The sequence below is a fragment of the Ahaetulla prasina genome, chromosome 9 (genome assembly GCF_028640845.1).
Source record: "Ahaetulla prasina isolate Xishuangbanna chromosome 9, ASM2864084v1, whole genome shotgun sequence".
NCBI classification, from domain to species: Eukaryota; Metazoa; Chordata; class Lepidosauria; order Squamata; family Colubridae; genus Ahaetulla; species Ahaetulla prasina.
This window is the reverse complement of record NC_080547.1, coordinates 34,341,360-34,359,682: the sequence shown is the minus strand read 5'-3', so window position 1 is coordinate 34,359,682 and position 18,323 is coordinate 34,341,360. Positions and strand designations below refer to the sequence as shown.

At 41.2% G+C, this 18,323-nt stretch overlaps 1 protein-coding gene across 4 annotated transcripts in view; it reads left to right on the top strand.

Moving 5' to 3' along the window:
- DOCK5 (dedicator of cytokinesis 5) overlaps positions 1-18,323 on the top strand; it is a 180,050-nt gene that overhangs the window by 121,337 nt on the left and 40,390 nt on the right. For all 4 annotated transcript variants that reach the window (XR_009156501.1, XM_058194703.1, XM_058194702.1 and 1 more), the window contains exons 34-43: positions 745-830; positions 3,352-3,508; positions 6,905-6,945; positions 7,037-7,127; positions 8,661-8,780; positions 10,596-10,685; positions 10,916-11,020; positions 13,860-14,001; positions 16,238-16,319; positions 17,505-17,589. Coding sequence is in view for 3 of the 4 variants with exons in the window: in XM_058194703.1 (XP_058050686.1) it covers positions 745-830; positions 3,352-3,508; positions 6,905-6,945; positions 7,037-7,127; positions 8,661-8,780; positions 10,596-10,685; positions 10,916-11,020; positions 13,860-14,001; positions 16,238-16,319; positions 17,505-17,589 (999 nt within the window). In the remaining variant the exon portion in view is untranslated. The remainder of the gene's footprint in view (positions 1-744; positions 831-3,351; positions 3,509-6,904; positions 6,946-7,036; positions 7,128-8,660; positions 8,781-10,595; positions 10,686-10,915; positions 11,021-13,859; positions 14,002-16,237; positions 16,320-17,504; positions 17,590-18,323) is intronic.

Here is an 18,323-nt window from a genome sequence, read left to right as displayed (position 1 = left end):
AAGAGTCAATGGGACTATCCAATGGGTCAATAAATGGGGATTAAAAGCAGGGGTGAAATGCTCCAGGTTCTAACCGGATCTTGTGATCTGGTACCAATCATGGCCGGTGGTTCGGCAATCTGGTAACGATCACCAAACCACCAGCGATACCCACCGCCCAGGTGTCATTACTTCCTGGTTTTAACCAGGAAGTCATGTGTTTTTTACCTTCTGCGCATGTGCAGAAGGTTTTGTGCATGCGCATGCAAAGCGAGCGCGCGGGCGCGGCGTATGGACTTCCGATCTGGTAAGGAAGGTAAGTAGATTTCACCCCTGGTTAAAAAGGAGTCAGTAAATGTCTGGGGGTTAATAGATGGTTGACAAATAATGAAGGGTCAATTGGCATCTGTTGATCTTCTGAGATAATCTGCAGAGCTTCATACAGTCCTGTATGGAAGGTGGCTAGCAGTGGGACAGTGTTCCCAAGGATTGGATGGTCAGCACCAGCAATAGCATTCTTGAATTGTCTCTATTATTACTATTATTATTGTTAGTACTTTACTATTACTTAAAGTAATACTTATTAAATTATTTTCATAATAAATGCGGGGAGTCAAGGAACAATCTGAAATTTCTTGAAGGAATCGATGAGCTGAAGAGTTTGGGGACCTTCTTGTTTTCTGGGTTGTTGTTTTTTTTTAAATTATTTAATGGAAACCCTTTAAGTAATGTTTTTTCCCCCTCCTTTTGGTCTTTAACTTGCAGTTTGAAAATGAGCTGATCACTAAATTAGATCAAGAAGTGGAAGGAGGTCGGGGAGATGAACAGTACAAGATCTTGCTGGAGAAACTGTGAGTGTATGAGTGTTCTTGATTATCCTTCAGGTCAGGGGTCTCCAACCTTGGCAACTTTAAGACTAGTGGACTTCAACTCCCAGAGTTCCTCAGCCAGCAAAGCAAAGCAAAGCTTTGCTGGCTGAGGAACTCTGAGAGTTGAAGTCCACAAGTCTTAAAAGTTGCCAAGGTTGGAGACTCCTGTTTCAGGTAACGTTTTGTAATGTGGTAATGTAGTAATTTTGTAATGTGGTATTGCTTTCTCACATTCCATTGCACAGGGAACGTGTCAGCTTACTCCTTGTTTAGTCTCCAGCGTGAACGGTTTTTTATGAGTTTATACACATACATTCATTATAAGTCAATCTGTGCGTTGACTGAATTTTCGTATAGGTGTGAGCATTCAGTCTGAAACAAAAGATATATTTATTTTTTTGAGTTATAGAATCATAGCATTGGAAGGGGCCCAAGCCTTCAGCCATCCAATGAAGAATTTAAACAACCACATTTTTGATAGGTAGCATTTATTCGAACACAATTCAGAAAAGAGGCGCTTATCACCTCCGTCGGTAACTCCCTCGTTCTATTGTCAAACAGGTTTTAGGAAAGATGCTCGGTTTTCTAATACTCAGCCGGAGTTTAGCACAGCATTTCATATTTACTAGCTGTGTTTGCTAGCAAACTTTAAGCTTCTATTAGCAAAACACCAATGGCTCTGTTCGCAAAACCTGCTATGCCAATCAAGCTAATCCTTGACTGAGATCACAGTTGGGAATGAGAATTTCCACTGCTAAGCAAGGTGGTTGTTGAATGAGTCATGCCAGATTTTATGAGCTTTTTCTCACAGTTGTTAAGCAAAATCACCACAGTTGTTAAGTGAATCATGTGGTCACTAAGTGAATCTGGCCTCCTCCATTGACTTTCCTGGTCTGAGAAGGTCACAAATGGAGGTCATATGGCTGACACCCCAGGATGCTGTAACTGTCATAAATAATGCCAGTTGTTTGTTTTTTTTAAATAAGTTTTTATTGATTTTTTAATTTCCCCCCCTATACACATATATAGTTTATGAACAGAGTATTGTCCATATCATATCTTATACAATTTAACGTGTCCAAATACATTTTACTTTATTACAATTTCTGCCAAAGTATTCTTTTTTCCATATTTTGATTGTGTCTTAATATTTCCATGCTCATTTATATAAATCACATCTTCCTTCGCCCTCCAGTTCTAATTTCTCCATTTTTACTAATATTTATTCTCTTTTATTATTTTTTAGCTATTTCAATTTTTATCCTGATATTTTCAAACATATTCGGGGTTGACTTTCTTCCATTTCATCTTTTCCATTTTACAGCAATCTTTCTTCTCCTTGTCCTTCCTCTCCCTCCCTTCTTTTATCCTTCCTACTTTCTTCTCTTCTCTCCTCTCCTACTCCTTCTCTACTTCCGCTTCCTTTCTCCCAGTTGTTAAAGCATCCAAATTTTGATCATGTGACCATGGGCGATGCTGCATGCTTGTAAGGGAAGGATTGCTCAAACGTCATTTTCTCCATTATAACTTTGAATGGTCACTAAATAAATGCTTGTAAATGCTCCAACACTGGAAATTTTTAAGAAAATGTTGGATAACCATTTGTCTGAAATGGTGTAGGGTTTCCTGCCTGGGCAGGGGGTTGGACTCGAAGACCTCCAAGGTCCCTTCCAACTCTGTTGTTGTTGTTGTTGTTGTTGTTGTTGTTATTATAAATATCTGTAAATTGAGGACTATCTGTACAAATAGTCACATTGTAGTTTCATGTGAATGACCTGTTTTCCACAGCATTCTCTCTCTCTCTCTCTCTCTCTCTCCCTCTCCTTCTCCCTCTCCCTCTCCCTCCCTCCCTCTCTCTCCCCCCTTTCTCTTTCATACATACATTCCTACTCACAGACACACACTTCCTTGTATTCTTACCTTTTGCTTTGAACTCTTATACTAAAAATAGCTTAGAAATAAAATAAAAATCAATCAGTAATATCCAAAAGATAAATGCAGACGATTGCTCACAATAGTGTTCTTCCCCTATAAACTTTTTACTTCCACATCTTCAGGTGTAATCCAACACATCGTTTAAAGCCAGGTGCTGTGTTTTTGTCTTTTTATTCATCTCTCTGTTTTTTCTGTTTTCTCTCTCTCTCTCTCTCCCTCTCCTTCTCCCTCTCCCTCCCTCCCTCTCTCTCCCCCCTTTCTCTTTCATACATACATTCCTACACACACACACACTTCCTTGTATTCTTACCTTTTGCTTTGAACTCTTATACTAAAAATAGCTTAGAAATAAAATAAAAATCAATCAGTAATATCCAAAAGATAAATGCAGACGATTGCTCACAATAGTGTTCTTCCCCTATAAACTTTTTACTTCCACATCTTCAGGTGTAATCCAACACATCGTTTAAAGCCAGGTGCTGTGTTTTTGTCTTTTTATTCATCTCTCTGTTTTTTCTGTTTTTCTCCTCTCCTCTTTTTTTGATCCCATCAACGGAAATGCCTGCAGCCTCCTGGAGCACTGCCGGAAGCATAAATACCTATCAAGCTCAGGCGAAGTCTTTGCCCTGTTGGTTAGCAGCCTGCTTGAGAACCTATTGGATTACCGAGCGATTATGCATGACGGGAGCAAGGAAAACCGCATGAGTTGCACTGTCAACTTACTGGTATGGGGAGAACGCAGAGTCGGGTGCAAATCTCGGTTCCTATGAAACCACTTTAGACCTGTAGACCCACTTTGGACCTGTTGCATTAGAACAGTGGTAGTCAACCTGGTCCCTACCATCCACTAGTGGGCATTCCAACTTTCATGATGGGTGGTAGGGATTTTGTCCGATACTGAAGCACTTTCCTTTTTTTTTTATTTAATTGACTTTTTTAAAAAAATTCATAGCATTGTTTAAAAACATTTTCATTCGGTTTTCATAAAATTCTCTGTGACAATATATATTAAAATATATAAAATATATTATATTTTATATAATATATATATATATATATATAAATTATATATAATATATATATAATTATATATATAATTATATATTAATTATATATAATATATATATATCAGATATACTGAGTATAAGCGAGTTTTCAGCACGCTTTTGTGCTGAAAACGTCCTCGGCTTATACTGGTCTATACGGCTTATACTGAGTTTTTTTTTTTTTAAGCCCTCGGCTTATACCGAGTATATACGGCTTATACTCGAGTTTTTTTCTTCTTTTTCACATTTTACCGGACGGCGCTGGAAGCCCTGCCGGTGCAGTGAGAGGGCGGGCGGGGAGCCGCCAGCCTTCTCAGCTGAGGGAGGAGGGTTTCAACCGTAGGTGCCTCATTTCCCACCCTCGGCTTATACTCGAGTCCCCAGTTTACCCCAGTTTTTGGGGTAAAATTGGGGACCTCGGCTTATACTCGGATCGGCTTATATTCGAGTATATACGGTAATTAATATATAATAAAAATAAATTATTTGTATCGCCCGCGCATAAGTTTAGTTCACGTTATGTAAGTGAAACTAAATGGCGCTATAGTGCGACCGCAAACAAAAGAGTCTCATCCCAGAATAGCTCGAGCATCTCCCACCACCACCACCCAGCTGTAACAGACAAGCAGAGCTGGTAACCGGCGCCACCCCCAACCCAATCCATGATGTGCAAGAGGCACGCGCAGACGATGATACATCGCGCATTACTGTGGAACTGGTGGGCAGTTAGAAAATTTTACTACTAGCAGAGATACAAAAGTGGGCGGTAGGTATAAAAAGGTTGACTGCATTAGAAGCTCAGGAGCTTTTATAGATTTAGCATAATCTTTTCTTATGTGCAAAGTGCCTATCATCTTTGCTCACTTCCACCACTAGAATGCAAGGCAGTCCCTCCTGTTCCCATTATACAGGTTGGGGGCTGAGACTTCAAAAGGAGCAGAGGTGGGTGTCGCATAATTTAACAACTGGTTCGTCCCAGCACCGAAAATATGAGCGCGCACATGCACGCTTCGCTTGCACGCGTGCCTCCTGCACAGATGCGCAGCTTTCTGTGCATGCACTTCACTCGTGTGCGTGCTTGCTTAGCTTAAAAAATGCAGCTAAATAGGATGGCGGCCCACCCGCAGGTCATAATTACCGGTTCATTTGAACCGGCCGGAACCAGCTGAATCCCCCCCCCTGAAAAGAAGAATTTCCACGCAGCCCCCCAGTGAGTTTGTTATGAGATCCTTTGTCCCCCATTGTCATCACAAAACCACATTGGCTGGGGTGTGAATTCCACTGAAATTACATCTACAGCACCTCTCACCAGAAAAGGGCTTTTTGTTGTGACCTAGGCCTAAGTAGTTATTACCAGACACAATCAGTCCTAAACAAACATATTTTATTAGAACAGCTGAGAATTTACTTCATTCTCAGCTTAGTCCAAATTAAGTCCAAAACAAAGTCCTTCAGAAAAAGTCCTTCGGCCTTATCACAAACCTTTGTCTTCTTTGTCACCCTGCCAAAGGCTTTTCTTGGCAAAGCCCCACAAAGTTCAGAAACAAGAGACACTGAGTAGAAACAGATGTAGCAACGTTGTTTTCCTACAAAGAGCCCAAGAGCCATTGCTCCTCGTTTAAACCTTATGGAAGGGGCCAATCATTTCCTGGCCTTACTCCTGAGTCGTCCTTTTCGCTTTAGCTGCTCTTGTCCTCTGGCAGCTCTTCGCATGCGTGCACTAGGAACAGGCTCCTCCTCTTCCTCTTCCTCTCTGCTGTCCGCCTCTGGAGGCTGCATCGCTACCAGATGGCCCTGACCACATCTCTGCCTCTGATGCAGAACCTCATCTGGGCCTTTCCCAGAGTCCAAGACTGGCCCATTATCCTCCCCAGCCTCCTCACTGTCCAACTCCACTGCTAGCTTCGCAGGCTGCTGGCAGACTTTTTGTCAGCCCAGAAGCCATTTTTCCTAGGCACCTTCAGGGCTGCCACAGAGGAGATGAGTTGAGCTGTGGGAACAGTAGGGGGGAAGGTAGAGATAGCTGGGGGATTGTAGCCAAAATAAAATCCTTCCTTCTGAAGGACTTTCCCACTGGGTGCAATGAGGTGGGACCTGAGACCAACTGACCCTTGGACTGTGACCTGATTGGGACCATGTGATGGATTGCATGGCCAGGGGAAAGAAAACTATACTTTTAATGGGGGGAAATTCAAGGGGGGTTTAGAGTCAGATTTCCCCAGATGTGTCAATGTGACATGCCTAATAAATCTATGCTTTGAGGAATATGCCCGCCTTGGAGTTCTGATTCCGTTGGATGTGTTACTTGGAACCCTGACACTTTTGTAAGCTCTCTGGACAGTCATGTTGACCACCAAACCTATTGAGGCAAAGCAGTATTATTCCCATATTACAGATGGAAGTTTAAGGATGAGTGGGTCACTTTTACCAATGATCCTAGGGCTCAGCAATACGAAGCAATCTGTCTTACACCCCACTGAAAGCAGTATGGAGTCATGTGATTATCATTTGCTGCCATTTTTCACCCTCAAGAACCAATATTAATCAGTCCAATTGGCCAATAGCTTTTAACTAGCTGGAATCAGTTTTATCCTTGAAAGGATTTGATCCAAAAGTTACATTAGTGCTAGTTGAACACTGTTCGGTCATGTGTCATATGAACTATATGTAGAATCAGTTCAAGCATCACCTCAAACCATAGGTATGGAGCTTGAACTAAAATTTAGTGGTGTCTCAGCTGGCCAACATTGTTTTGCAGTAGTGTTCTCCGACCTTGGCAACTTCAAGTCTTGTGGACTTCAATGCAGCAAAGCTTGCTGAGGAATTCTGGGAGTTGAAGTCCACAAGTCTTAAAGCTGCCAAGGTCTGAGAACCCTGTTAGGTAGAATTTGGTTTACATGAAGTACAGTTTGAAAATCCATAACTTGTCTATCTGAATACAGCCTCAAAAGCTTAGTTTAGATTCTCAGTTGACAAGCTTGAGGTGATATCCGAACTGAGTCAAAAGTTGTACACTTTTTATATTCTGTTACTGAAATCATTTGCTTATTCCCAAACTCGTTTTTCTTTTTGCAGAATTTTTATAAAGAGAAGAAAAGAGAAGATATATACATCAGGTAACATCAGTAGATCTTCAGATTTCTGAATAAGCTGTTACGAAATAACATAGTACTTCTGATTCTCAGACAGTATATTGTCGTTTTCTAGATACTTATATAAACTCCGAGATTTGCACACTGATTCTGAGAGCTACACTGAGGCAGCTTACACACTCCTGCTTCATGCAGAGTTACTTCAGGTAAGTGTGGGAGATCTTGAAGAGGAGGTTCATGCCTGACACTTTGCAGTAATCAAAGATTGATTTGATCAGTATTTTGATCAGTGCAGAGAAGAGCAACAAAGATGATTAGGGGACTGGAGGCTAAAACATATGAAGAACGGTTGCAGGAACTGGGTATGCCTAGTTTAATAAAAAGAAGGACTAGGGGAGACATGATAGCAGTCTTGCAATATCTCAGGGGCTGCCACAAAGAAGAGGGAGTCAAACTATTCTCCAAAACCCCTGAGGGCAGAACAAGAAGCAATGGGTGGAAACTAGTCAAGGAGAGAAGCAACTTAGAACTAAGGAGAAATTTCCTGACAGTTAGAACAATCAATAAGTGGAACAACTTGCCTGCAGAAGTTGTAAATGATCCAACACTGGAAATTTTTAAGAAAATGTTGGATAGCCATTTGTCTGAAATGGTGCAGGGTTTTCTGCCTGGGCAGGGGGTTGGACTAGAAGACCTCCAAGGTCCCTTCCAATTCTGATATTATTATTATATTATTATTATTATTATATACATTTTGTTAAGGCAGCATTTGGCAATTTTAAAATATGTGGGCTTTAACTCCTATAACTCCCCAGCCAATTCTTGAGAGTTGAATCCACACATCTTAAACTTGCCAATGTTGAGAAATAATCAGGGGTGCGCTTCAAAAATTTTAGCAAGGGGTTCTTTGCCTGGTTGCTGGGTGGGTGTGGCCATGGTGGGCATGGCCTGGTTGGCCTTTTGCACCAGTGGGGATGTTTTTGCCCTCCTCAGACTCCGGAGGCTTTCATCAAGCCTCCGGGAGGGTGAAAACAGCCTTCCCAGGCTGTGGAGGCCTTCCCGGAATTCCAGTATGCCTGTTTTTCACCTTTACCTTCACTTACCTGCATCCAAAACAGGCCACATGGGGACTCCTGGGAGGGGTGGGGCGGGTGGGGCCAGCCAGGAGTGGGATTTGTGGGTTCTCCGAACTGCACAGAATCTTAGCTAGAGGTTCTCTCAAACCCCTGCGAACCCCCAGCAGCCCACCCCTGGAAATAGTGTGTTAAGATATGGGTTAGGCTATAGCTACACTGCAGATACAACCAGATTAGGCGTAACAGCACAAACTAAATTTGTTTCATTTCTCCAGTGCTCCTGGAGAATCCAAAATAAGGATGGGATCAAAAGCAATTCAGATTGCTACCACCGAACCTCATCAAGGATTGAAACCTGTCCAAAACAAGTTGAATCTTGCCTCTTTGGCCAGACCCATAGCAAAAATACTTCAACTTGTCTAGGTTGTTATTATGTTTTCAAATTATAATTTACAGCCTGCTGAGATGGATATTCAAAACACCAGCAGCAACTAAGGCATTAACTGTGGCAGATAAAGTGGTTTCTCTGTTCTTCATCTACCAGAAGAACCCTTTTTGATTCTTCAAGTCCTTAACATGGTGGAACATCCTATTCTAGAAGAAGAGCTAGAGCAAAATTGCATATGATGCCCTTAATTCCATCTGGTCTTTCTTTTATCCCAGTGGTCTGATCAGCCATGTGTTCAACATCTGCTGCAGAGGGACAGCTATTATGTCTACTCACAACAGGAACTTAAGGAGAAGCTTTACCAAGAAATCATAGTCTTCTTCGACAGAGGCAAAGTGAGTCTGTCACAGGCATCCTCACCCTTGATGGGTTGGGGTGGACATAATTTGGTCTTGCTGGAATTTCAAACCAATAGGGCGGCTTCTCTTAAATTATTCATTTTCACCTTTGTTTTCACAATTATTATTATTATTATTATTTTGAATTTATATCCCGCCCTTCTCCAAAGACTCAGGGCGGCTTACATTGTGTTAAGCAATAGTCTTCATCCATTTGTATATTATATACAAAGTCAACTGTTATTGCCCCCCCCCAACAATCTGGGTCCTCATTTTACCTACCTTATAAAGGATGGAAGGCTGAGTCAACCTTGGGCCTGGTGGGGCTTGAACCTGCAGTAATTGCAAGCAGCTATGTTAATAACAGACAGACTTAGTCTGCTGAGCCACCAGAGGCCCATTATTTATCAATAATGATATGTATCATTAAGTCGTAGTCAATTCTTAGTGACCAAAAAGAGCCCTCTCCATAGAGCTAGGAATTTCAGATGAAGTTCTAACATGCCTTCATCTTTTTTTTTTTTAATCCACAAAGGCCTTTCTGATCCTATCACTGGTAGCTTCTTTACCCATGGAAAGATAAAGCAGTATAGTTTTTTTACAATTTAAAACACTTGAGTACCTATGATGCACATGAAGGACTAGGAAAACATGAAACGCCAGAACTTATTCAGATATATATGCCCTCTTCTCATTGCTCCTATCACCCATCTCCTCCCGCTTGTGAATGCATGACTGTAACTTTGTTGTTTGTATCCTTACGATTTATATTGATATTGATTGTTTCCTAGTATGGTTTGATTGCTTATTTGTACCCTATGACTATCATTAAGTGTTGTACCTTATGATTCTTGATGGATGTATCTTGTCTTTTTATGTACACTGAGAGCATATGCACCAAAAATTCCTTGTGTGTCCAATCACACTTGGCCAATAAAGAATTCTATTCTATATTTAACTGAAGGCTTTGTATGGATAGAATAGAACTACAGAATTCTTTATTTATTTATTTATCTTTATCTATAATTCTATTCTATCCATACAAAGGCTTCAGTTAAATGTAGAATAGAATAGAATAGAATAGAATAGAATAGAATAGAATAGAATAGAATAGAATAGAATAGAATAGAATAGAATAGAATAGAATAGAATAGAATAGAATTCTTTATTGGCCAAGTGTGATTGGACATACAAGGAATTTGTCTTGGTGCATATGTTCTCAGCGTACATAAAAGAAAAGATACTTTCATCAAGAATCATAAGGTAAAACACTTAATGATAGTCATAGGGTACAAATAAGCAATCAGGAAACAATATCAATATAAATCGTAAGGATACAAGCAACAAAGTTACAGTCATGCAGTCATAAGTGGAAGGAGATGGGTGATGGGAACGATGAGAAGATTATTAGTAGTGCAGATTTAGTAAATAGTTTGACAGTGTTGAGGGAATTATTTGTTTAGCAGAGTGATGGCATTCGGGAAGAAACTGTTCTTGTGTCTAGTTGTTCTGGTGTGCAGTGCTCTATAGCATCGTTTTGAAGGTAGGAGTTGAAATAGTTTATGTCCAGGATGTGAGGGGTCATCCAGGAGCACAAAGGTGGACCATGCAAGATCCACTAGAAAAATGAAGGAAAGGCAGTTTCAGCACTTAAAACCCACCAGAATCAACTTAGAAGATCACAAACAGTATTAAAGTAAAAGTGGATCATCACAAAGAATATTGAATAGCCATACGGAATATGCTTTAATTCATCCCTTTTCATGAACGCATAATCTGTTTTATCTTTTTTTTCCTTTTAACTCCTTGAAGATGTGGGAGAAAGCCATCCAGCTCAGCAAAGAATTGGCTGACATGTACGAGAACAAAGTCTTTGACTACGAGAGCCTTGGCAATCTCTTGGTAAGAGGAGGAGGTCTTTAATTATCTACTGGGTGAAAAATACTGAGAGGAATGTCAATCGTATGGGTTCCAAAGGCAATTTTCTTATGTTCTTGATTGAGAGACAAGCAATAAATTAGAAACTTGGGAAGCCTAAGTACAAATGGGTGTTTAGGGTGAAGAAACGTTTAAAAAACAAAATTAAATCACCCCCCTAATCTACTCTTCTTCTTTTTAACATGTATGTGCAGAAAAAACGGGCCACCTTCTATGAGAACATCATGAAAGCAATGAGGCCTCAACCAGAATATTTTGCTGTTGGATATTTTGGCCATGGATTTCCTTCTTTTCTTCGGGTAAGGATGCTGAGTGAGTCTCTGTGCTGGCCTTGAATAACCCTGGGATGTAGCCTACAATCCTGTGATCATAATTAACTCCTCTCTTTAATCCGAACGGACAGAAGAATGTTGATTTGGGGTTATTCAGAATTTCATCTCTGAATAAGAAGCACAGATACACCGGCTGTGCCTTATCCCACCGATAAAGGGTTAACTAAAATACCATTATCTAGTAACACATTTAGGTGAGTGTTGCTGCAAGTACCAGCAAGTTTTGCTTTCACAGTTCATCCAACCCCCCTTGTTGTTTTCCTGTTAGCCACAGAGAAATTGTTGTGGCTTTCTCAGAATGTATGTATATATTGTGCAATTTATATACAACCCCTCCTTAATGGCCTTAGACGTAATACAGACTAGACTGAAAACAGAGAGAAATGCTAGTAGAGCCTAGTCCTTGATTTAGAACCATTTGTTTATTGACCATTCAAAGCGCATGCGCCTCCTATGCACATGGCATTTTGTGCATGCGCATTGCCCGCGCATTATGTCCAATGCAGGTGGGCGGAGCCTCCTGAAATCGCCACTAACGGTTCATCCGAACCGGATAGAACTGGGTGAATCCCACCACTTCTTACGACTGTTTTTCACATTTTTCACACTTACGACTGCTGCAACATCCCCATGGTCATTTGATCAAAATTCAGGTGCTTGGCAACTGGTACTTATTTATGACAGTTGCAGTGTCCTAGGGTCATGTGTGGAAATTAACTTAACAACTGTGGCAAGAAAGGTTGTAAAACGGGGCAAAACTCACTTAACTTGTTTTGTTTAGCAACAGAAATTTTGGGCTCAGTAGTGGTTGTAAGTCGAGGACTGCCTCATTTCCTGATTTGTTTTTATTTCCATGCAAAATTAGTTCATAAATAGATCTACCAACTTCTATTCCCTTTCCTTGATATTTAGCGAAGATATTGGTCATATTTTCACAACATATTTAGCCAAATGTGATAGGAATTGTGGCTTATTGGTAATAAACATGCGAGTACATTCTTCCTGAAAGGATGGGTGTTGGGAAATCTTAGCACTATATCCACAATTAAAATAACTGGTGTTCCAGACGTCTAATAAGCTAGACTTCAGAGCTGCATTTGGGTACTATAGATCTTTATTTGTCTGAGCAAAGAAAGAGAAGGTCTTGGGTTTGAATGTAGTGCAAAATAAGTTTATTTGTTTTCTGAGGTTTTCGTGGTGGTATGTAGGTCTTTGGTTATTCGGGTTTTCTCCCGCGTAAAATTGGAAGTGTCTTGGCGACGTTTCGACGAAGTCAAAAGTCCTAGAAACACAAAACTGTAAACACCTAGCCTGAAGATGACGAATGGGATTTCATCGAAACGTCGCCAAGACACTTCCAATTTTACGCGGGAGAAAACCTGAATAACCAAAGACCTACAAATAAGTTTATCTCTCTATATTTTCAATTATTCCATTCCAGGACTAACTGCAAAGGTTTCCTCTTTGTGAAGCCAGTTTCTCAGTGATTCTCATTTTAGGTTTTGCATAGTGCAAGCAGTATGTGATTATCCAGCAGTATTTATTTTATTTAATTATTTATTAAATGTATATGGCGCCCATCTCAATCTAAAAAGCAACTCTGGACCTCTTGCAATTAACAAAAAATCATAAATAAATATAGAACCTACTAAAAATATTATTAAATACATTAAATAGAAATGTAAGATCAGTACGGAAGCAGCCTTTTCCTAGTTCAGGGGTCAGCAACCTGCGGCTCTGGAGCCACATGTGGCTCTTTCACCCCTCTGCTGCGGCTCCCCGTCACTCAAAATATGTATCACAACTGCCAATGTGTGACACCTGCCGGCACGTGATTTATTGAGCTTTTCAACCCCCGGTAAGCCAAATATGGATAAATCCCAAAAAATAAAAGTTTCAGAAGAAAACAGAATGTTTAATTCAGCTACATATTGTTGTGGCTCCAGCCCCCGAACCTGGCCCCATGCCCGAAAGTGACTCTGAGTGAGGGGGAAGGGCCTGTAAGGCTTACTTCAGGAGCACCGATTCCCTTGGCCCGGCTCCAGGAGCCAGAACCAGGCCAGTCGGAGGACGTAATGAGGCCGACATCCCCTGATTCCTCCCTTCCTCAGGCTACGCCTGCAGACACAGCTGATAACCATACTAATCACGCCTGGACCGACCCGCGCTTCAGAAGATTAGAGAGGCAGCGTCATCAAAGGGAAGGGTGGGGCAGGAGCCCCACCCCACAGGATATATAAGGAGTTTTGGGACTGCTCTCACTTCTACAGGAAGCAAATTAGCTGAACCATGTCGAAGTGAGCTGAAGTCTTAATCTGTTTGAACTTTTTGGCAGGCAGCTGCGTTTTCTCGGCCAGGACTGATAGGAGCTGTGTAACCACTGGCTGTAGGCCAGCTCGTTACTCCAAAGTGAGGACGGAGACAGAACACATATGCTACTTTGGTGGGTGCTCAAGAAATAGTCAGGCACAGGAAGGGTTTTGTGGCTCCCGTTGTTTCCTTTTCTGTGGGAAACGGGTCCAAATGACTCTTTGAGTGTTTAAGGTTGTCCTAGTTAGTCCATAGGCCACCTCCAATGATGAGCACCTCCATAATAATTGGAGGGAGCTTCAAAAATAGAATTTGGTCTCTACCTTTGAACAATTGGAAAAGTTGAGAGTCTCCTTTCCGACCCAAGCCACCCCAGACCGAACAATTTTACCCAAAAAACTCAATTGCTGGTAGTGGCCACTCCGTCTCCTATCCTCCCCAATGCTGACAATGTTGTGGTTCTCCCGATTTAATTTCTAACACTTGCCTCTTTTAGAACAAGATGTTCATCTACCGTGGAAAGGAATATGAAAGGAGGGAAGATTTCATTGTGAAGCTCCTCACCCAGTTTCCAAATGCTGAGAAAATGAGCAGCACCGTCCCACCAACTGAAGATGTCAAAGCTTCTTTTAAGCAATGTATCTTTTGGGAAGGAAGAGAGTTTTAGGACAGTGATGGTGAATCTTTTAGACAGCGAGTGCCCAAACTGCGTGTGCATGCACATGCATTGACATGCATGCGCATACACTGACATGTGCAAACATGTGCATGTGCGACCATGCACAGCAGAGACCAGCTGGCTGGCGGGAGGTGGGGCATCCCAACACCAGCTGTGCGGCAAAAGGTAAGATCTTTTTCTTTCATGAGCTTCTGTTTCATCGTTTGCTTTCATTGGGAAACAGAAGCTCATGAAAGAAATGCCCTGAAGATCTGACCTGGGGCGATCGCGTGTGTGCCAGCTGAGAGGGCTCTGCGTGTCACCTCTGGCACGCGTGCTGTAGGTCAGCCATCATGGGTTTAGGAGCTAACTTGGATAACAAAAGTTGATACGGAGAGTAGAAAACTGGCAAAGCTGATGATGGGAGGGTTGAAACAGTCCTGGCTCACTTCTGGTATCAGAAATGGACTATACAGTGTATTTAGCTGGTCTATTTGCCATTGAGATCTAAATGGTTTGCCTGAAGTCCAGCATAAACTAGGCATTAAAGACAGAAGTTGGATGCCTGGATCCAAAGCAAGACTTGGAAACCAACTGTAAACCAATTTGGATTTCATTTAGGCTCCCTGCTAAGTTCTGAGAATTTGAAAAATAAGTCCAATTCCATTATTCTGTCACTTAAAACAGATTAATGTCATGGATTTCACTGTTGGGCTTTTATATAACCAACTTGTGGGTTGTTGTTGTTATTATTTTTTTCAAATGTCTGACTTCCCCGCTCCTTTTTCCATTTTCCCAAGGTTGACTTACATGAATTGTCCTTTAGGTTGTTTATTCTGCAAGTTGATTGATATTTCCAGACTATTTCAGGTCTCCTTCCTATTCCGTGGAAAATTAATACTGTACAGGGCCCTGATGGCGAACCTATGGCACGTGTGCTAGAAGCGGCACGCAGAGCCATCTCTCTTTCCACACCAACCATCACCCATTGCTCTTCCTGGTTCTGGCGTACACATGCGCTCCAGCTAGCTGGTCTTTGTGCATGTGGGAGCACCAGAAACTGGAAGAGCAGCTCCCTGGTGCACATGCCCATGCCCATGCTGGGAAGCTGAGCTTCTGGTTTCTGGCACGCACATGCACGCCAGCCAGTGGTCTTCGCACGCGCATGCCTGTCAAAAACCACAAGACCAATTGACTGGTGTGCATGTGCATGCCGGAAACCAGAAGCTCAGCTTCCCAGCATGCACATGCGGCCCAGGGAACTGCTCTTCTGGTTTCTGGCACTCCTCCCCAGGCACGCTCCCATTTTGGCACTTGGGGCTGAAGGTATCCTTATTGTAGGTACATCTGTAAACAGAGCTTTAGCACAGATTATTTCTCAACCTAGCCCAGTATTACCTACATAATTTGGGAGTATCATTTTCAGCACTAGTCTCTCTTTTCAGAGTAAATTTCTGCTTACGCAATTAGTGTGATGACTATATGCTGCTATGTATAACCTCTCAGTCCTACTTTACAATCAGTATAAAGTATCTACCCCAGCCCTTTCCATCTTGATCTCTCCAGTTGTTCTGTATTACAACTATCCCAAATGAAACCTGGAAGTGTTCATATTGGATAAAACATTCAACACAGTTGTCAATATGTCAGGCTGGATTCACACAGAAAGCTTAACCTGGTTACTAGGGTTCTGCCACAGTGCGCAGTGGTTAGAGTGCAGTACTGCAGGCTACTTCTGCTGATCACCGACTGCCAACAGTTTGGCAGATCGAATCTCACCAGCCTCAAGGTTGACTCAGCCTTCCATCCTTCCGAGGTGGGTCAAATGAGGACCCAAATTGTTGGGGGCCATAGATTGACTCTGTAAACTGCTTAGAGAGGGCTGTAAAAGCACTATGAAGTGGTATATAAGTCTAAGTGCTATTGCTATTCTTGCAGGAAACTGAAGTAAAAACTGGCCATTAGCCTGGATCACACAAAACCATAAGACACATTCCAAAACTAAGCATAGTTGAAATTTATCAAGCGTAGCATGTCTGAATGCCATTACTAGGATTATAACTTACTTGGTTTAGTGCATGGGGTAAAACAGTTGTTGTGATAGTAGCCCCTCCTAAGCATTCATTTTTTTTCTTCATGAGGAACAGATCATAGGATCTTCTTGTCCACCTTCTGGTCACCTTCTTGTTCCTTTTTTCCTTAATTTGTACATGCAGACATACAGTGTTTCTTAGTTAAGCCTGTCATGAACCTTCCTTCAAGCTACAAAGACAAGCCTGTTCCAGAGCAGATTCTAAAGTAAGGATTCGCCCCCAATTTATCTCTCTGCATCTAGAAACAAATTACTTAGCTAAGGGCTGCTTTACCGTTTTCATAAAGACCAAAATGCAGAAAGACTGACTTCTGCATTCCTGACAGCTGAAGGCATGAATTTATCTATCCCCATCGTAGAAAACAGGTCTGGTTGTTTCATAGAGATGTATCTGGAACTATGATTTTGAAATGTTTAGATGGGGCATTATATCAGATCATTTAAATACCCTAATTCTTATATGCCACTAAGGCATAGTTTAGCTTTTTCGTTGAATAAAATGTAGTAATTTAGCCAAAATTGAACAAACTACATTAATGTAAGAAAGAATAGAATAGAATAGAATAGAATAGAATAGAATAGAATAGAATAGAATAGAATAGAATAGAATAGAATAGAATAGAATAGAATTTTTATTGCCCAAGTGTGATTGGACACACAACGAATTTGTCTTTATGTTCTCAGCGTACATAAAAGAAAAGATACCTTCATCAAGAATCGTAAGGTACAACACTTCATGATAGTCATAGGGTACAAATAAGCAATTAGGAAACAATCAATATCAATATAAATCGTAAGGATACAAGCAACAAAGTTACAGTCATACAGTCATAAGTGGAAGGAGATGAGTGATGGGAACGATGAGAAGATTATTAGTAGTGCAGATTTAGTAAATAGTTTGACAGTGTGGAGGGAATTATTTGTTTAGCAGAGTGATGGTCTTCGGGAAAAAATTGTTCTTGTGTCTAGTTGTTCTGGTGTGCAGTGCTCTATAGAGTCATTTTGAGGGTTGTAGTTGAAACAGTTTATGTTCAGGATGTGAGGAGTCTGTAAATATTTTCACAGCCCTCTTTTTGACTCGTGCAGTATACCAGGTCCTCAATGGAAGGCAGGTTGGTAGCAACTGTTTTTTCTGCAGTTCTAATGATCCTCTGAAATCTGTGTCTGTCACGTTGGGTTGCCGGGCCAAACCAGACCATTATAGAGGTGCAGATGCCAGGCTCAATAATTCCTCTGTAGAACTGGATCAGCAGCTGAAGTATCTGTTTAGCATGCATTTGTGTGTTCTACTGCTTTCAATATCCACTAACCTGGATTGTTATAGTACTGATATCAGACTTAAGTTTTGGGTATTGGTTGAGATTTTAAGTTGTTTTCATCTGCTGCTTTAGCTTTTATAGATCCAACGAAGTGCAACAGTTCCAACACTCGCGGCCTTTCAGGAAAGGAGAAAAAGATCCCGAGAATGAATTTGCAGTGAGTCACTTCTTCTCTGCCATCCCTGTCATTTTTTTCCTTTCGTGATGTCACACACCATGCTTTTCATATGTTGGCTTGATTCTTTGGTTCCTCAATTTTGGAGGAATAAATTCTTGCATTTTGGTACCAAACACATAGCAAGCAATAGGACATAATTATCAACAGTTTATACAAAGCCTGAAAACTTTACTCATGCAAAGTCCTTGGTCTAAGGATGTAACATAAGTTCTGGGTTATTTTTGTTGGTAGGGTTGCATCTTTTGATACCTTAACAAAATTAAATGGTATGATAGTAAAGTGAATGGGGAATAGATAATAATATAATTTAACCCCCAAAATACAATGATCTCTCTAACTTCAATTTCAGAAGAACGGGGAGAGAGGGAGAAACTCCTATTTTAAGTCATATGGGAAATGTGATCCCTTTATTCTTTGACTTGAAGTTGCTCAGCTTGAATTTTACTTAATATTGCCTGTGCTGACTAGCAGTTGGTCTTGACTCTTATTTCAAATGAAAAACATGAGAGAACTCTGAAAGGAAAAGAAGAATTAGGGTTGACATGATAGCAGTATTCCAGTATTTGAGGGGCTGCAGCAAAGAAGAGGGGGATCAAATTATTATCCAAAGCACCAGAAGGCAGGACAAGAAACAATGGATGGAAACTAACCAAAGAGAGACGCAACCTGGAATTAAGGAGAAACTTCCTAACAGTGAGGACAATCAACCAGTG